The 21,307-nt window shown below is 36.7% G+C and overlaps 1 protein-coding gene and 1 long non-coding RNA gene across 2 annotated transcripts; one reads left to right on the top strand and one right to left on the bottom strand.

Moving 5' to 3' along the window:
• The first annotated feature begins 3,101 nt into the window (after window positions 1-3,101).
• LOC147853709 (uncharacterized) lies at window positions 3,102-6,503 on the top strand. The gene is made up of 3 exons (XM_087331859.1): window positions 3,102-3,343; window positions 4,540-5,349; window positions 6,390-6,503. Exons 1-3 carry the CDS (start codon window positions 3,138-3,140, stop codon window positions 6,484-6,486), a joined length of 1,113 nt encoding a protein of 370 aa, XP_087187985.1. The 5' UTR covers window positions 3,102-3,137; the 3' UTR covers window positions 6,487-6,503.
• A 10,070-nt stretch (window positions 6,504-16,573) lies between these two features.
• LOC147853708 (uncharacterized) lies at window positions 16,574-19,607 on the bottom strand. The gene is made up of 2 exons (XR_015531197.1): window positions 19,349-19,607; window positions 16,574-17,969 (listed from the first exon to the last, which is right to left on the bottom strand). It is a non-coding gene; the product is annotated as an uncharacterized LOC147853708 (long non-coding RNA).
• Window positions 19,608-21,307: the final 1,700 nt, after the last annotated feature.

Below are 21,307 nucleotides of genomic sequence, written 5' to 3'. Positions count from 1 at the left end.
TTTTTGTCCGCAAAACAATTTTTGTTCTTTTATTAAATTTGGAGGAGCCCTTCCAATCCAATCCACTTTTACTTAATATCAAAACATACCCCTCTCTCTTTTATTTCCTAATTAGGGAACCCTAGTGGTAAGTTAGTAGGTAGATACTAGAGAAAGACTAGTAAACCTACATGCCTTGTGATCAAGGCTTAGCTTTCACATCTCCTTAATGCATAACTTTTCTTTCTTAGAGTCAAGAGATGCCATTGCCTAATGGAGGGGTTGATCACATCACCACTTGGTCTACATCGTACAACTTTACCAACCGAGCTAGCTCCATCTAGAGAACACAATTACCATCTTGTCAAAAACACAACAATCATACCAGAATTGTGTGGTTTAACCACTACACGGTCAGTGGGACATGCTCATGGATCGCCCTTAGGCAAGACGAACACTCCACTGACGGAAGAATTTCGACTCGCTCTACTAAACAAAATCGTCACATCATTGCTCCCTTCAGTTTTCGTAATTTATGCTCAAATTCCATACCTACCATCAAATGCAAAAAAGCATTGAGCATATCCCAATTTTGACCCAATCCCCAAAATCGCAAAATTAGGAAAGTGATCTTCGTCCCTTAGGAGAGAGAAAAGCTCTGACATAAATCCTAGGGTTTAAGAAGTAACTGAAAAAGGTACAATAGTGACTTGTATAGCTCCTTTACATGTAGATTGTCCCCTTTCCCATTGGAGTGGACATTAGGCCTAATGCTCTAGTGTCAACTTTGTTGTATATCCCCTTTTCTTGGTCTTAAACTTGGTTTTTAGTATCAAAGCCGATATTGATGACCTCATGGGTCGTGTTATGTATGGCAAGTGCTTAATATCTCCACATGAAGACCTTTGCTAGAAGCAGCAATTTAGAACATCAATTACATTTCAAGATTTGCCAACATCCATGATCGAAGTAACATACCTTCCATTATTCTTCAATCTTACATTATAATCGCTAATGAAAAAATAAGGCATTGCGATAGGAGACAAGACGTGAGTGGTTTTCTCAAATTGATATGTCAACCACGCATGCCCCCCCTTCCCAACATAAAACACACATGCACAATTTTCGGACAATATACTTCCATAATCCCAAAAGACCCCCTTTTTCCTAGTTGATTTTTGGACAATCAATGGTCTTAGAATGCTTGAGCTGGAAACAACATGTTTGATCACTACTCTTATAAAACTGCAAACATCAATTGATTTTCTTGAGTTTCGAGCTAAATAGATACCAAAATCAAGTGTGCATGTATTCAACTAGAGACCTCCTGCATATATGTAGTGTTTCTCATTCTTTCTATGTTGTTACACAAACAAAACAAAACAAAATCGCGAACACCATTATGCATCATCGCAAATATATGTAGTGTAATTGCGTCGCAAGATTTATGGTGTGTTACAGAATATGATTGCTTACCCACCGATATGGAGCACAAAAGTTCTTGAATTGCCATTCATCCCAAGAACCCATTTGTGTCCTTGACACACATTTGTTGTGATTTGTGGCATTTGTTAGAGCAACAACATTATGTGTGCAGATGTGTGTGTGTGTGTGTGTGGCATCACGAGTGTGAACTTATTCTATCAACGTATCATGTGTTGGGAAGAGATATAGATGCTCATGTTACATGTGCCATATGTTGCACCAAATCATGAAATCATCATCTTCTCTGATCAAGCAAATTGCATTCATCCATACACGTTGGACTTCAATCCCTCCTGTCATCCACATTGTCAATTCCAACAACTTACCTTGCATTCTACTCAATACCAAACGAGGCATCAAAGCACCCATTGTATTTTCAGTTGTGTGAATGCAAATCATTGGCAATAAGTATCCCGTAAAATTAGTTTAATTTTTGAGCCATAAAAGTGTTTTGATAATGTTTGTTGTGGGAAATGATATAAATGATTGATTTTCTCACTCCTAACAAGTCTCAAAGTAATTGTATAATTGGTTCTATTTGGTTTACGGTAACTAGTTCAATTGATTCTATTTAGTAGTTTGGTAGATGTTTACGGAAAGACATGTCATTTAACCAAATTGTTATGAATGCAATGGCAAGACAAAGTAGGCATCGAAGCTTATTTAATGGCATGTATTGACTTAATCGAATTTGGATGCATGGTAAGACACAATCCTCGCCTAGTATTGACAATACAATGTGTATTATTGTAAGGAAAAAGTATTGCCCACGTGTCCAAATTAGCAAATTGGCTCAAGTGGCAAGTGGTAAGGCATTTTGCAAATACATGCAACAAATACGCAATGACGAGATGACCAAATTAAGCATTGAGCCACTTCATCTTGACGTGTTGGGAAGGGAGAGGATGACCCGATGATCAGAAGCCACTGGCTCAGATTCATCCTCACGTGTTGGCAAAGCGTTCGCGAGGAAGATGTTCCAAGCATGGCTCCTAGCGGGGTTTTCAAACATGACATGTATGCATGTTGCCTAGGAAACTAAGGCACATGAGCCCAACAGGCTATGAAGTACGACAGGATGGTAGCCAACAACATGGAGTCAAGAGGGGCTTGTATGTGTTGGTTCCGTGTGTATTGTTTTGCGTTGAAAATTTGGTTGTGGGGCAGTGAGAGCTCCATGTCCGGAGGACAACACGGAGTCCAGAGGGCTTGTATGTGTTGGTCCCGTGTGTATTGTTTTGCGTTGAAAATTTGGTTGTGGGGCAGTGAGAGCTCCATGTCCGGGGCCTCGAGGCCCCAGCCAATCGAGCCTTCTCGAACTCTCTCGTGTTGCCACGTGTCCAAGGGGCCACATGGTACTAGACTGTACATAGTTTGGAGGCATAGTACGTATTACGTAATATAATCGAATGCATGAGCAAACATTCTTTCTCATACGAATGAAAAAAGAATGCGTATGTTGTCAAAACATTCTTATATGTTTTCTTTTACACTTTTTACCTTATAATAAAAAAAATACAAAAGTATCGTACATATTTACCATACATCGAGGGTGTTTACCATACTCGAATGATTGAAACAATCTCGAATGCGAATGCACGTATGGTTAATACTATGGTTGGAGGAGGAGGAGTGTTTTGTCCCAGGTTTCACAATCAGAATTATTTGAAGAAATGGAAGAAGAAGAAATGGAAGGAGGAGGAGGAGATGGAGGAGAGGACGACATTGCTAAACCACCTGTAGAGTGTTGTGAGTGTGGCTTGGTAGCAGTATTGAAGGTGGTTGGCCCGCGGAGCGAGAACAAAGGGCTTCGTTACCTCTGCTGCCGGCGGTTTGTCTTCTTCGGCAAGAAAAAGAAGAACTACTGCAGATTCTTCAAGTAAGCCATTTCTTTTCAATCCTCAGATGAATGCCTCAACAAATGCATATCCAATGTATGGTGTGCATACATCTATAATACATATTTTTTGTATGCATATATGAATGCACATGTATATATCTCTTTGCATGCATGCATGCTTGTATGTATGTATGTATGTATGTATGTATGTATGTATACACACATGTATATGATCTTTAGAAGGGTGTGTGTCTGTGTAGACAGTGGACACATGCCACTGCAACACAAATTATGAGCGGGACATTATCAGATTTTACACTCTAAATAATGTAATGGCTAAGAATATCCATTCTAAAGAAGAAAACTTGAATAGGTGGAGGATATTTATGCTTAACTCGAATGATTGGACTGTTCATAACAAATAATCAAATCTTAAGATGAAATCATGAACAAAGAACTTTTTCACCTTCAGTTAGTTGTATGGACTCTGGAGGGTAATGTGTGATATTATGTGTGGAGGACATTTCATTTTGTATGATGCCACGGATAGTTCTTACTGGTTTAGTACCAAAAAGAAGACCCTGCAATCCTTTTGCTGTATCAAGTTTAGCATTATGAGTTGTAAATGGAGGCTGAGATGAGATGGGATAGGATACTCTTCCACAAGAAAACCAGGCGTACCATGTATCTATTGGGGTAGAAGAATTAGGCAATGTAGTTGAAGGAAATTGCTAGTCACTTGTTTATTCATCATCTTTGACAAAATCTTCATTAGGAAACATCTCTTTGTTATAGCATATCTCTTCCTTCTTTGGATTCCACAACATCTGAGCTTTGCCCCTAGAATTGTATTATTTGAAGCCCATCTTTTCAGGCTTTTTGAGTTCTGACTTCTTTCCTATATGATCTTGAACATGATGGACAAAAGCAAGATGGCCAAAATTTTTGAAGAGAAAGAGAAAGAGAAGACTTAAATTCAAAATAGACTTTCTATAGTCTTTTTCCTATTGGGCTTGCTTTGGTTTGAATTCTCTATTCAGAATATTCCTGCTACCGCATTATCATTGAGGGTTGCTTACAGTTTGCACTTGGATTATGATTATTTAGATTTTTGTTTCATGCTTTGCTTGTTTATTAAGACTCCTTAATGAAAATTATCTAATGGAAATTTTTCTTTGATGCTTTTAATTTTAATGACTCTTTAGTAATGACATAAATTAGTATTGGTTTTACAGATGGGTTGATGAACCTCGTCTTACAAAAGAACAGAAAAAGAAGGCACAGGCCGACAAAAAGAAAAAGAAAATTGTATGTGCTTCAGCCAGTCTTATGCAACCTTCAGTTAGAACACGAAGTGCTGTAAGAGAGGTGGATAACCAATGCAAAACCTTAGACAGTTTGAAGGAGGAGAAAGACAACCATGGCTCTACCTTAGCAACATGTGGGGATAAACATTCAAAAGTCACCAGTGCACGATGTGGATATGTGAATTTACTAATCAATGATGATAGCCACACAAAAAGTAGGGAGATTCTGCCTCAGGAACTTGTACCCAATATTCAGATAAGCAACTCTCAAAAGAAAGATCTTGAATCAGGTAGAGATGAAAGCACTTGTGTAGAAGAGAGTAACGAAGCCTTCGTAAAAGATAACAAAATATCGAAAAGCAGCAGCTGTGCAAATATCCTTGATCAATTGGGAAAGATGAGTGGAAATGTAGATGGTTTGAATCAGGACATTCAACTTGTAATGAGCTTTGTTGCTGAGGAATCAAAGAACGGACAAACAATTCCTAATCAGCATTTCAATGCAGGGTTGAAGAAGAGTTTCCCAGATACTGTACAAGAGATGTGCGAAGAGAGTATATTTCACATGTTAGAAGCTCCAAGTTGTTTATGTTCACGTGAAGCGGTTTTAAAGACAGTTAAATCTAGAGGCCCGAACAAAGGTTTACGTTTCTGGGTTTGTGCTCATTCTCACCCCTTCTATGAGAAGTTCCAGAAAAGGAAGGCAGCTATGATTGGTGAAAGCTGCAAATTCTTTCGGTTTGTCTTTCCATACTTTTCTCTCCCCCTTCCCCCCCCCCCCCCCCCCCCCCCCCCCAATTGCAATGTTCATTACCAAAATTCTTGGACGTTTATGGCTCGCAATGCAAGACTCATTAACAAAATTCTTGGACGTTTGTCAGTGACTTACCAACTTCACACACTACATGAAAATGTATTCCTTCAGTTTCATAGGCATATTTGACCACTGAGGACGATGACAAAATCTCTCTGTTTCTCTCTCTATGTGGCCGTTGATGGTTTATGCCATATGCCATAGCATCAAAAGAGTCATAAAATTGAGAGAATCCAAGCTTGATCCTTGCCATGGGCCAGGCCCCATCTCATAGATCACAATTGGTCTGGTCTCCTGTGGATGTTGAAAAGATATCTATCTATCCATCAAACATTTTTAAGTTTCTGACATTTCATCATTTGTTGTGGTAAACATGGCAATTCTAATTATGCCACTTGTAGTGTGGATCTTCAAGGTTTTCGACCAAGAAATACATTGTATTGACCGAATACAAATAATCGGAGACATTGAGCTAAAAACCCACCAAAGTTTACTCATCTGTCTTCTTTGTAAATATGAAAATAGCTCAGCAAAAGATGCCTCTCTTTTCTCTTTCTTTTCACTAGAGAATTTAAAACATTTGAGATTGCTTACACATCTGTCTTCATTGTACATATGAAAAGAGCTCAGCAAAAGATGCCACTTTCTTTTCTCTTTCTTTTCACTAGAGAATTTAAAACATTTGAGATTGTGCGGCCAATAAGCAGGGCACCTCTAAAATATCTATTAGCAGGTATCCTCAACTCTTCAAAATACCCTGTGCAGTGCTTAGTAGCAAAACTTTTGTACTGCAAAGGTGTATTTTGGCATTTTTGGAAAACTTAGGGGTATTGTTTTGTTAAATTCCTGGCAAAGTAGGGTATTTTGGTGTTTTCCCTTCTTAGTCAAATCTACCAAATCTTTATGATATAGTTTTGAATGATCCATAAAAGTGTTGAATTTTTGTTTTATTATTGATTTACAGGTGGATTGACTCTCCGGTAAACTTAGAGATGTGGGAGGAGGAAGTAAAGAGAAGAAAGGAGGTCCGAAAGAGGAGGGAGTTATCTCTTCTAGCGTGAGATGAAAAGAAAAGCTCGGAGGGAAAGAATTCAGACAATTTGTGTATACAATTTCCTAGGGAGATATTTTCAAAGTTTCTTTACATTGATCTCAATTTTCTCTTTGTTGTGTGCATTAATCACAATGTCCAACTATGAACATATTTTGTCACCTCATATTTTGTAATCATCTTCAACTTCATTGGGGCATCATCCAAACATCTTCTCCTTTCTTTACGCTTTCAAAGAAAAGAGAGGACTTGATAAAGATCAAAATCCATCATCATAAGAATCATGTGACTTAGAGGACTTGATAAAGGTCAAAACCCATCATTATAAGAATCATGTGAGTTGCAGTATTATCACATCAGGGAGACCACACTGGCTTGGAATCCTTCTTCTATGCACTAGTCTCTCTCTCTCTCTCTCTCTCTCTCTCTCTCTCTCTCTCTTTGGGTATGCATCATCTTCAATTACATTCCAATATGCATTCCCAATATACTTTGAACCTTGACCTATTCTCTATGCAATTTCTCTTAGAGTCATAGTATACATATATTAGTAAAATCCTTGAACATCATTAGTCACTTGTTAAACCCCACACACTCGTAAAAATGTTTCTTTCACTATAGAATCTCTCTCTCTCGCTCTCAAATTGCCTAACTATTAATGTATTCAATAGATCAGTAGGGCGAATTAAAACATTAAGTTTATTAATAGATTAATCTTATTGAAATGCTAGTGTAATGTCAATAGATTAATTTATTTAGAAGGATTGGTAATGTCATACATTTATAGATTAATAGAGTGGTTATAGAGACAATGTATTAAATTAAAGGTTTAATAGATTGTTTTATTGAACGATAGATAGATATTATTGTGTTAACTAGTAGTGCGTTGATGAAGAATTTCATTATAGGTTTACATTTGATAGGTTAATAGATTATTATAGATAAAAAGAGAGATTAAAACATTTAGTTCATTATCTACACAATTGTGATAGACATATATTAATTAAGAAACTTGGAGTGTACTATGATCTTTTGTTATCACGTCTTTAAAAAATTCTTGATGGTCTATGCACTAATAATAGATCTTCGCTAGATTTTGGACTAATGATGTGTCAAATATTAGCATCAATTCTTTTCTGATTGTATGTAACATGTGGACACACATGTTTGGTGTTGTTCCAATATTTAGCTCGCATACGGTCACTCTTGTTTTGGTACTATGTGGTAGTATTCTTATCTACTAAATGCTAGTTTCTATTACAATTGTATCAATCAATACAATGTCATTGTTGTCGTTGTGTTAGTACTTACTATAGTGCTAGTATTGAATGTGTCAGTAAGTATATTCTCAATACTAGTAGAAGTCCTTACCCTTCTTTTGTATTTGTTTGATAGGTATTATTACCTTAGTGTGCTCGACAAGCATATGAATGTGATGGAACTATTTAGGTGATAACATTGATGTACACATTGTTTAAGATATTGCTCTAATAGTTTCACTCGATTGGATAGTTGTTTCTTGGTTGAGTTGGGAGATGCCATATAATGTTCCAGTCATATTCCTACAGATCATGTTCTACACCAATCATATTCTTACTTCGTAATAACCTTGACATAACATTCCAAGAATAATATTATTTGCTTTGAAGTTTGCATAGTTTTCCGTGTAATGGCCCTATTGTTTTATCTAAGTTTTAATGTTTGGCTATTATTTCATGTTAATTTCTGGCAATTTTCTAAATGAAAAGAGTAATAGTGTGTTGGCATGCTTTAGTCCTATAACAAGTTGAACCCATGGTTGAATTGGCGATTTTCAAAACAATAAATTCCATGGAAATATTGAAACTTGTGCTTTGACAACTTTTTCTTTGGTAGGACCATTTTCATTTTCATCCTTGAGGAAAGCTTTCTTAAAATAATGTTTTTGAAAACTTGAGGGAATGCAATACAACTCAAAATGAGAGACAAGGATCCATCGTCTAAACTTGGGAAGCTATAGTGCAAAACAGTTGAAAATAATTTCCTATGAATATTGCATGTGAGATGGTATAGTGTGGAGGATGCACTTTACATAGTGTCTCTCATCTTTAGAGTTTTGGAAATCTTGCAATGCACTAATAATGTTTATGGCATACAATTCAATGTTGACACTTGCTATTGAAACCACTTATTGAGACTTGTTGGTGGCTTTAACTTGTTTATGTTGGTGGGTGGGTATAGTTTAAACTTTAAAGGATACTATTCTTTGCTTTGGCTTCACATATATCTGCAACAAAATGATAAATAGGGGTAGCAATGTGATCTATGAAATGAACGGTTTAGAGTATGGTTCAGGATTAGTGTGCAATCTACACCATCCAATCAATGTAGACGTTGAAAAAATGCAAATCATAGTATTGTTATTTCTAAACTAGTTAATATATTCTAACCTAGCTATCTACATCTAATCCATATTTTCTACCTTAACCATTGTAATTTAACCCATATATTCTAACCTAGAAAATGGTTGGTTAGATTGGCGTATAATACTCAAGCTAGATTCACATGGTTTTGTGTATTAATCCACCCTCGGGTCTGATTACAATAACTAGGTTAGTGGGTTCCAACCCAATTATTAGATTCTATCACATCTTTAATCCAATGAATATAACCCAAATTCTAACACATCTTTAACCCAATGAATATATTGTAACCCACATCCCACTTGCAAAAAAGTTTAAATATTAAAGTGCAATATATTGAAATTCTTGGAATGCCAATCACAACCTCCATTTGCAAACTCCTCCAATGTTATGCTTCTTTTATTCGATAGTTAAATCATTCGTATGTATTATTCATGTGGTTCAATACATGAGCAAAGGTTTTTTGGAAAAATAAAATAAAATAAAAATAAAAAACATGAGCAAAGGATTCAATATTGTTTTGTAGAAGAGGAAGATTTGATATTTGAGGATGATTGAGTTTCTTTTGAAATCAAATAAAACTTCATCAAATTCACACTTCTAATCAAGATCCAAAGACGAAGAATTTGAGGACAAGATTGATGAAGCATACGTGACATACAAGAGCCCTTGGTGTTTTTACCCAAAATATACTCTGCCTTAAATAAAGTTTCCATTGAGGTCTTAGATAGAATTCCTTGAGCTTGTTACACAAAGGTAATACATGAGACCTTTGCCCAAGCATTCTATGCAAAGGTGATTCATGATAAGAAATCTCCCAAACCCACAACCCGAATCCCTTTTCCCGAAAAGAATTTTTCCGACCAAGAGATGAAAAGAAGTTAAAGCATCAATCACTTAATCTTTACTACTCGAAACTTCCTAAGGAATCTTTCAATTCCTTTCACTCTCTTAAATACTTCTTCTCTTGATTGTGGGAGAGAAGTATGAACTTAAATGCAAATGAAGATTTAAATCAAAAGCTTGTAAAAACTAAAATGGAAATAACAAAAAAAACCATACAAAATGACTAAAAAGCTAATCATCGAGCTAATATAATGATTTATAATATAATGATTTATTAGGAGTGCTTAAGGACACTTAACCATTTTAAAGAGGTTAACATTGGATTTCCAATTGATCTTGGAGTATGGAGGGCAATGAAAAGTCGACTCATGCTAAAGGATGATAATGCTACTTACCTAAAGTCACACCCACATTTTAGAATACCATATATTGAATATGGTATGCAACTAGTTATCCAAGTACATGTTGGGTCAACAAATATTAGACTCAAACATATTCTTATCGAGTTAATATAGATAGTTGGATTAGGTCATTATAGTTGGCTTAGAATATATTTACCAGGTTATGCTAACGAGTTAGAAATAATAGGCATATCATTTGCACTTTTATAGCTCTAAATTGATCCCATATTGCAAACTACACATGAATCCCAAACCATATCCTAGGACCTAAACCATGCATTTCACATATGACCTTGCTCCTCCTAAATACTATTTTGTTGCAAATAGAAACGAGCTTTGCTTTGAGTTTTTATTAGTATTGTGTTTTTTTCCTACATTTTTATATCTTCCTTAACCTAGTCAAAGAGAAAGGTACTAATTATTGTCAAGTTCTACATAGTTTGTAACTTCTGATGTAATGTAACTAATAGTAGCTTTAAGACAATATCAAACTGTATTACAATATTTCCCTTCAAATTGAATATTTTGAAATTCATACAAAGAGGGTTCAATTCCTTAGTGGATTGGAAAATATTTATATATTTACTTTTTAAAATTTGATTTTAATATGTATGATATCTTTCCTCATACAATCTTGCAATCTCTAGTGACTAGCTTGATGGGCTTCCCAACTCAATGCAAGTTTGGAAAAGTGCCATACACATGCATAGTCTACACATATTTATGTGTTCATCGACATCATACATGTATTCAAAGTTGATGCTATGCTCCTTCGAGACAAGGTTGACACATCAAGCTTCAAAATCTTGCAATATGCTTGCATTGCTAGATTTGCCTTATCTCTGAGCAACAAATATCATACCATTCTATGAAAAGAAACCATACATTGAGTATACAAACTTGGCTCCTATAAATGCTCAATAGTAGAAACCATAGGGGAAAATATGTCCTTAAGGAAATCGACGTATGTTACAAATTTAGTGGGGATCAATCTTTTGATTTAATCAAATTGTTTAAATCTGAATAAATTTGTATTGGTTATTACATCAATAACCTTCAAAGTTTGTTCCAACACACATATAACAAAGTCTACATGAAACAAGGCTATATATGTTTTAAGATTTATATTAACTTATGTGTGTATGTTTCTTAAGTTATAGTACAACACATCTAGTACTCGTTTCACTTACTTTAAACAAAAAAAAAGGGCCAATTGAGACCCCCAAATTGGATGGATTCTAAACATGGAGCTCAAACCTAGTTTCTCCCGCCAATTGGAGGATAGATTCAGTGCATCCATGTGGAAGGCGTGGTGTGACATTAGACAAGGGCTCAAGTGCGATCAACCTAACTCTGAAACTGCTTGGCTCAGTCAACATATCCTATGGAACCCATGTATCAGAGATGAATCTAATCAACTAATTGGATCAAGAAAGGGGTTGTCATGGGGATACATTGCGGAGGGTCCAGGAAAAAGCATAGAATGTTGGAGACGGTTTATGTTATTGACAATACAAGACCAAGCCAACATACTCCATGGAATCAGGGGTGGATGGGCTATGAGATCTTAAATCATTAACGCTCTACGGATTAGGGAAGCTGCTAATCAAAGGACGACAATAGAGAAATGGATAGGCTACAAGGAGGAGGGCTCTTTGATCCCTAGAGGTAGGGAAACACCAGATAGTATCACAAGCTCTGAATTGCAAGACAATGAGACACCAACACAGAATAAGGCAATTCAAGTACTAGCGTATACTTGGCATAAATGGATTGCAGATCTTGATCCTATCAAAGTACAACCAGATTGACACATATGTACTCACGAAAACACATGGCTACGTAAGGTTAGTTGGGACTCTTTGCAATGGACATGGCATGATCCTTATGCGGGGCAAGGAAGCAAACCCATCCCTTTCTTTCAATTCACAACTAGATTGGGTCGCCATATTCTAGCTGCTCAAACCGCCTGAGAGCCAACTGTTGCAAAGGTCTAGCACACATATCACGTTCCTCACACAATTATCACCAAATTTTGGAAAAAAATCTGGAAACAACAACACGCACAACGAATCACCACTTTCCAATGGCTATTAATACATAGGTCACTACCGGTTGGTGCATGGCAGAGTGAGAACCTTAGCTCTCCTAATTGTGTAGCATGCCCAAATGCAATAGAATCAATCCGACACGCTTCATGGGACTGCCCAGAGTCCCATCGAATATGGTAGGGGGTTGCCCGTTGTCACGGACACACCAAGCGCGGACTAAGATGGAGCACGGATGATGAGGCTATGACGGAGCGATGACACGAGGAACTTAAGACGGGGAATGACACAAGAGCATAAATATAGAGATGAAGATCAATGAGAGAGGATGGGCGAAATGGGAATACTAGATTGATATGTCCATGACTGGCGTTGTTCACCTTGAATTCCTTCAACGTGAACTCAACTATTTATACTAAGTGGCATGCATACCTGTTGCATGCATGTGATACAATAGAGCATGTAGGTAGTAGGTACGCATGCATGTGCCAAGTGTTAATAATACAAGGGAGAAATTATGCACATGATTCTAGCTAAAACCTACAATGAGGAAGTATATACATGATTATATACTAGATGTGTGGTTAACACATAACACTCGATTATAACATGGTTATGTCAAGAGTTCGAATCTTGACACCCGTTTATTGCAATTATGCCAGGTGCAAGGCTTAATCAAGTGGGGAAATATATGTTGGCTATCATGGCAAGCCCCACTTGACAGATACGAGCATCAAGAGGAGGGGATGGCTTTGGTGATAAAAGCACAAGAGGTTTTTTTATCCACCATCGACAATGTCCACTCAACTCCTATCAATGTCAAATCTCAAGTTGTGTTGGAATGGGTCAGCCCAATAACTCTTTGGACTCTATGGAAACAACGGTGTAGACGGATCTTCTCCAACCAAACCGTTCAACCAATAGTGTTAATGCAAGAGATATGGAATGAAGTTGTAGCCACGCTAAAAAGCCAATATGATGGCCTCAAGGGCGACTCCGATGGAGTTTAAAGACAACGATTAGCCTTCATCCAGCAATGGTCGACCTCCCCCTATATTGAGTCAGTGGGCATCCATATAAGATGCACCTATCGCGCCCCAATAAGGATTTGTATATATTAATCTCATATGTAAAATGTTATAACTAATGGAATGAGTGTTTTTTTGGGGGGAAAAAAAACACATCTAGTATTAAATGATATTAATATTTTGCATCCTATAAGTATACATCACCCAATTAATAATATTGTATCATGTTTCCTCCGAGAGTACCCAAATAATACTAATATAATATAATTGAATAACCACCTCGTAGTACACCATGGTGCAAACATAGTATTGAAAATTCCCTTATGTAGCTTATAGTAAATTGTTCGCACTAAATTATATTATATGTTTTCCTCTATTGTACCCAAGTAGTACTGAACTAGTAAAAACACACTACAATCTACAAAATATTGTAAAACTTAAAACCAATGGCCATATTTTCAAGTATAATAAAATTATAGATTCATGTACCACAATATTATAAACCATGTCATATGGTGTTTCCTTTAACATAATACAATTGCAAACCACATAAGGTTTGTTCTCCTAGTTTGAACACAACCAATTTACTAAAGATTATACTCATAGTACGTATTGTAGATACAAACTATAACAAATTGCAAACTAAAACATAATCATAAACTTATATCAAAGAAATTTGAGGAAAGGGTTCAACATATCATCCTTGATGAGTTAGTTCCACAAGACCAATTGCTATGGGAACCCCTTGCATCATACCAATGATATCCTACATATATCATCCAAGCAATTAAGATGAGACAAAGTTGTTATCAAAGGTACGAGCTTGTCATAATCATGACAGCTATAGCTTGAGCTTCAATTTAAGGCCAAATAAAGATCCAAACCATCGCCAAATTAATAATGTACTTTGATAAAGTGTTTACACGAATTGGTACAAGCATTCTAATGAAGTTAAAACACAATGAAATAGCTAAGCCAAGTAAAGTCATTTTACAAATTACCTAACCTATTTGCACTTTACAACCTTCACTAAATGCTCCTTTTACATGGTTATAAAAATGGTATGCTCACGAGTCACAACACATGTTTTTACAACAATGAAATCCCATCCGTCACAAAATTAGCATTCAATAGAATATGGAGGGAGTCATATAAAATTATAGCTAATAAAGATGATGCTTGTGATCTAAGCAGTAATGAATACAATATTTACAGCACCTAGAGTATAGCACGATAGCATAAAGACATTTTTAAAATGAAGTTAGATTAAAATATGCATTCCAAACATTTCAAAGAACACTTCTACTTCATTAAAATGATTCAATCATGAAGGTGAAGAAGTCATGGATCATGTTGCCCCTCTTTTGGCATTGTTACCCAAGTTCGATCCTCACCATGGGCTAGGGCTTGTCTCATAGGTCATTGTTGATCTCAAAGTGGACCTTAAAACGATATTTATCAATCATCATCTCCATCTTAGTTTCTTTCTCTTTCACCCAAAACTATTTTGGAGAACTAAAAACACCTATATTCAAGCATAGAAATGGACACAATATATTTGGAATCTATAATTAAGGTAATAATGCATATTGATACATGGAGGTTCACCTTCTATTACATCGAAATCCTACGGTGGCATTCAAGCATTTTTTATTTACACCTTTCTTATCGGCCATTCCACTTGGAAGGCATCACTGCCTTGGCAATGTCACATGCCTCACTCTCCTTTCTTAGAGGAACTTTGACTTTTGGGACAATAATCTACGGTGCAACTATCATCATGTCTAGGTTTCCTGACCTATATGTTAACACAAATACAACATCCATCGGTTGTCATGATGTTGTTATAGGTTATATTTACCAATATCAAAATTCACAAGATCATCCGATCAAATTTGCACAAACACTCCATAGTACTCCAACATTGGTCCACACACTAACTATCACCAAACATAGCACCTCAAAGTGATGGAGCACAAAAGTGGGAGAAGGTTTCTAATACACAAGTGATGGCTTGTTCAACAACAATAACCTCAAAATTCAAACTTCTATGACTTTCACCTCACCAAAAAACACGAATGGAACAAGGTAGAACATCTGTTAAACATCTGTTAGATCCCAACATAGAGACTTCCAACAAGGGTTGCCTACAACAAATATCGTTTCATAATTTTCAAAGACAAATTCGTGCAAATACCACATAAACATCTACATGCCCTAGAGTGGTCTCAAGTTAATCAACCAAAACAAAGTTTATACACTTCAACCTAGAACCAAAAGACTTCCTTTCACCACCATTCAGGAAAAATGAAGTAGAAGGCTAATTCCTGAACCTCTAGGCCAAAGCTATACCTTGATGTTCAAAAGCCTCTACTAAAAGCTTGCCTGAACTTGAAAGCCCAAAGAATCAATACTTAGCACATTACAACACACCACCTAATCCCAAAAATATGAGCAAAACATTATCAATGACATCAAGTTACAAGGCACATAGGCCATACCATTACCAAATCTCGGAGACTATATATACCTCACCATGTCCAATCCCTTGAGAACACACCTTGGAGATTATATATACTTAAGGAACTTTCAGTATTGCACTACTCTATCAAACCAGCCTCGAATACAATATCCTCTTACAACAATTCAAGCCAAAACATACTCCTAAAACAATCTCTAGAACTATCCCTCAACACAACCAATATGAATATCTGGTGTTGTGAATATAGGAGGGTTACCCTAGCAGTAGATTTCTTTTACAGTCCCTTCTATGGCAGTATTTAAATATATATTGGCTGCCATGCATCAGGGTTATAATTTGAGAAATAAAAAATGTACCCGCCACTATTGACAAAGTAATTCATTGCAAACAATTTAAACCATGTTGGTTAAAAATTCATCCTTGCAAATATAATCAACCCATTAATGCATCTCAATCTATCAAGGGCTTGAAATCCAATCGCTCGGTTAAATTTTAAAACAAAACTTTCAGAGACATTAAGTGGACAGTTTAAAGAGTAGCTGTAACAAAGTATTTCATAGAGCAGTTACTCCATAGTATTTCCACTATATAAGATGAACATGGGAAGCCACAATTAGATGGTTTATTCCATTAAAACTTGTTTACTTCATCTTTTTGGGTCACTACCTCCTCTCACAAGCAGACCACATGACTTATAAAACTTTTTTTTCAAAATTACATGTTTTCCATATAGTATGTGTTGGGTTGCAACCTACCAGGTTGTATACATCTCATCCATTATTAAATCGGGTTCTCAAACCTATTATGTTCAATCCAAAACCCAAAAACAAATGTAGAATAAAAACAATCACAATGACAAATGGCCATCAATGTAACAAGAATGCTACTGGTAGAAAAATATCACAGCCGGTGGCGAGGTTTCCATTGCATTAACGCAATGTTGGCTCAAAACAAACAGCTACATTGTACAAAGGTTATAACAACAGCAATTTGGGCTTTACTTAATCAAAGCCATTAAAAAGAACGATGAAATTAAGGTTCTGGGAAATAGTATCATACAATGACCAGCAGAGGCAGAAGTGCCCAGATATTGTCAACTAGATACTCCCAAATACCCTCAAGCAAAGTAATTCTAGAAAAGTAGACACAGTTGGAAAGACTAATTGAATGCGAGGAAACCCAACTCCCAGAACTCCACTAGTCATGATCCAATACCATTGAAATGCTTGGTTGATTGAGAAAATCTCAAAAGAGACAGCAAATAATACATGTCAACAGCACAAGAAGAGACAGTTGCATTTGATTTATTCCTGTAGCTTATTTTACTTTACGGACTGATAGGAAGAGGGCATTCTTAAAAAGCCAGAGGTAACAGCAGTAACCTTAGATTCATCAAAGAATATCATTAGTTCCTATCATTATAACCACAAATTGAATATGCTGATCTTGAAGCTAAGACCAAAAGTATAATAATAACAAATTAAGAGAATTAAGGACAAATTGAATATGCATAGGGACCGGAATCTAGAGAATTAAGGACAAATTTACCGTTGTGAGCATAAAACTACAAATACAACAAATAAAAGAAGACAATAGGGATCAATCATGTGCACAGTGAAGTAAAACCAATCTCAAGACTAAGAATAGATCACATACCGTTTGAATGTTCTGGCAATCAAATCAAACTGACCAACCTCAGATCTAAGAGAAGCTCCCCTGAGCATACACTGCAAAGCGTAGTGAAGCAAAAGAAGTGATAAACAAAGACAATTTACATTACGCACCTAGAGATCGAAATGAACAATGAACGGGTAAAAACAAAAAGAATCCACATACAGTGCAAAATAGAGAAGAAACCATTTAAGCAATCGAAGGGAAACCCTCATGCCACCATACCACTGTTGTTTGGAAGCTCATCAAGCTATCTATAATCCATGATCATGACTTGTTTCAATGTGTTGGATATACAAAATGTGTGTGTGTGTGTGTGTGTGTGTGTGTGTGTGTGAGGTGGGGATATGGAGGAATAATACAGAAACAAAGTATCTGACCACGCGAAAGAGCACGCATGATTATATGCATGAATGCCGTCCATGCATACGTCCAAGCGTGCTCTCTCTCGTCGTCAAATTACGTTCTGATGAGATGAGGACCGATGAATATGATGACGCAGAACGACAACGAATTGTGATGACTGAATAAGTGAATGATTTACACATCGAGAAGATGGTATGAGAAACCATCCAAATCCTCTCACCCTCCACATTCCTTGCCATCCGTTTTCATCTGCACGTCAAAAATTGCCGTTAATAAATGAGCTAACAAAAAAAAATGCAAGCGGAGTTATAGAGGAATTAAAACTAATTATTGAACTGCTCACATGATAATCCCTGCAAACTGCTACGAATTATCATATCATAATAAACATCTCCAGAACCAGTCAATGAACAAGGATATGGAATACAACGCCACATAAACTACCAAGAATTTTGAAATGTTCTCAATATTACAGTTGTAAGAGATGCACACAAGATTAAAGCGTCTACGACTACAAATACTCGTATAAATCAGTGATGGCAATGATAACAGTAAATTTGCCTGAAAATCTATCGTACAGATGGCTGATGGACGGCGTTTGTACGTTTGCCTTTAGAGCAGCTATCTATACGCGCTGTATTATACACCAAATATTCATACATGTAGAACGATATTATATTATCGTCACACCGACACAATAAGGCAGATCTATAAAGTTTCTCAAGACAGTTGAAACCCCAATATTTTACTCTAAAAATAGACGCAGGATTAGACTGCAGTCGAATTACTGATCACCGAAGAAAAAATAGAAAAAAAGAGTCTGTTGATATTAAATGTGTCTGAATCTACGGCTAACGGATTGATGTATATTTTATTTTCAAGAAGGATTTGTTTGGTTAATCAAAACAAATAATTTATCACACTTCAAATATAGATACATATATGCATTCTACATGTATACATATGTATGTCTGAATATTTAGATGTATGTTCGGATCCTAAAATGTGGTGATCAATTAGCGGATAGATTATTTTCAGAACATATAAATTTTAATATAAATACATATAGCTGTAACAGATCGGATCTGATGTTGAGATAATTGGTCGGAAAATAATCGAGAATGCAGCCAAAACAATTCTAATGTATATGTATATGTATATGTATATGTATATGTATATGTATAATATGTATAATATGTAAATGTATATGTATATGTATATGTATGAGTGTGTGCAATGTGTACACGTACTGCACTATGTACGTATATTGTGTTGTGATGGACGAAGTAAAAGAAAGATCTTGGTGCAGAGAGTCACAAGATTTAATCTCTGATAGAAAAAGAAAAACAAGGCGAAAGATAGTATCATCTACATATGTGTGTATGTATAAGTATTTACTTGCAAAACTAATTGGATAAGACATGAAATCTCCAAAACCCAAGATATCGTGCAGAAATGATCGAGATGAAGAAGAATAAGGAAGAAAGGAAAAGGAAAAGGAAAAGGAAATCCGTTGAGATTTCAACATTAAAGAAGAAAATCAGTGCAGGCAGGAGGTACAGAGGCGTATATGTGCAGGTATTTATTTATTTATATTGATTTTACACATTAGCGAGGGAAGGTACTACCTTGATTGGAGCGGGAGCAAGAAGAGGGAGAGAAGACTGAAGGGGGGGGGGGGGGGGAGCCTACGATTTTCTGCAAGAAATTATGTGTGGAGGAGAAAGACTGTTGAGGGATGGATGGATGGATGGATGGATGGATGGGGTGCAGATCGAAGAGCTCTAAAAAGCCATCATCATGATCGGGGAGAAAGAAGAAGAAGAAGAAGAAGAAGAAGAAGGCAGCAGCAGAAAGAAAAACAGAAGCAGATCAATCGAAGGCGAGTGTGAGTAGGAGAAAGAAAAGCAGGAGACAGAAAAACGTTAGGGTTTTAAATGAGAGAGAGAGAGAGAGAGAGAGAGAGAGATGACGGCGCTGCGCCGTCACGTCACGTCACGTCACGCGGCCCGAAGTGACCGCGCCGTTAGAGACAAAGGCCCCGGTTGACGTGGCGCCTAGGGCCAATGAACGGCTTCCGCGTGGCACGAGTCGCGCTTTTTGTCGTTTAGCCCGGTCTCTTTTTTATTATTTTTTGGGGGTCCTTGATTGCGCGGTAAAGCGCGCGTACACGGCGAGTGCCGCGGGGGCGGGGCCTGCTGACGTGGCGCGATGAACCACCGAAGATCGTACACGTGGCAGGGGACGGTTTTCCTATCATTTTCTCGCTCATGAGTCATCACAATACATACATATATATATATATATAATATATATATAGACACATATATATGTATGTACATATAATATGACATCGATTTATTTTCTTTTCAATTTATTTGTTTATTTATAGATATATATCTTACATTTATGTTTCTGTCGGCCCCCGGGGCCGGTACAAAGAGAAGGGGGCGGGGTGGGCGGGGACGGAGTCCGAATCCTTTTGTCCGGACGCCACAGTCCCTCGTGTGAAACCGATCCTTTTGTCGTCCGCCCAATCCCCCTCTACCCCTATTGGCCCTCTCGACACTATTGACCGCATACAAGCTCGAACATTTGCACGTGAATTTCATGAATGATGGAACTTCCTTCCTCAAAAAAAAATGAAGAAGTGCAGTTTCTCCCCCCCACCCACCTTAGCGGTGACAAATTCGAAACATTTGTGTTCGGGTAATGTTTCCTATTGCAAATGTGGCCAACCCCATAAGCTCAAACCATTGATCAGTATTTGTTGAATGGTGCACCCTTCGGACATATAGATACGAGAGAGGTTGAGTTTATTATAATGAGCTAAAATTTATGAAACATTTGCATCCCAAGTGTTGAGGCCTGTGGATATGGCAGAAATCGGTGTTGATAGTATAAATTTCATATGATAGAAATGTTATTTCTTGGACTAATCAAAACACTTCAAAAGTTATCATTGTCCCAACAACCTAAGTTTACTACTTATGACAACCAGCCTTGGTTTTCCATTTTTTCTATTGGTGAACATACATATAACTCATGTCTTCGAGACCCTTGCCATTCATTCCCATATCTAAACTCGTAAAACTATATGCGTACTCATACACTTTGGAAGCTTCTTAGAGGCCACCAAATATCAAAATTAGTGCTTTTTTGGTCAATTAAACAAGATATTTGCCTTTATTTAATCCAATAAAATTTTATGTGTTTCAATAAGTAAAATCTATGTCACTAAAAGCTAACGAAGATCCACTTGCATGCAACTTGATTGTTTAATAAGACCTCGTGTGTCTCTCCTTGCTCAAATCTGAGGTCCACAAAGGCAAACGACAAAGTTGTCAGTAAAAAAAAAACTACATCTATTGATTGGTTGCACAACATATTCTTAACATGTGTTCACATTCAAGTCTTACACTCTATGGACCATGGAACCCTAGGAAGCCTTAAGTACGACAGTTGTTTTGTTGAGCAAAGAGATGTCTTTGTGTGAACACCATTGCTTGGCGAAGTAGGCCATCTCTCACTAAGATTCAAATATAAAGTGAAAGATAGTGCAAACGTTTAAAAGATTTAGCCTCACA

Source organism: Azolla caroliniana, unplaced genomic scaffold (genome assembly GCF_043228905.1).
Source record: "Azolla caroliniana isolate FFs.n. ecotype wild unplaced genomic scaffold, voAzoCaro1.0.p SCAF_16, whole genome shotgun sequence".
Lineage (NCBI taxonomy): Eukaryota > Viridiplantae > Streptophyta > Polypodiopsida > Salviniales > Salviniaceae > Azolla > Azolla caroliniana.
The sequence above is the reverse complement of the archived record's forward strand: the minus strand, read 5'-3'. Positions and strand labels throughout refer to the sequence as shown.

Excerpts from the sequence above, each read along its gene's own strand:
- LOC147853709 (XM_087331859.1), top strand. The coding sequence starts at position 3,138 with ATGGAAGAAGAAGAAATGGAAGGAGGAGGAGGAGATGGAGGAGAGGAC. Across the intron at positions 3,344-4,539 it reads AACTACTGCAGATTCTTCAA|ATGGGTTGATGAACCTCGTC; the intron begins GTAAGCCATTTC and ends TTGGTTTTACAG. Across the intron at positions 5,350-6,389 it reads GAAAGCTGCAAATTCTTTCG|GTGGATTGACTCTCCGGTAA; the intron begins GTTTGTCTTTCC and ends ATTGATTTACAG.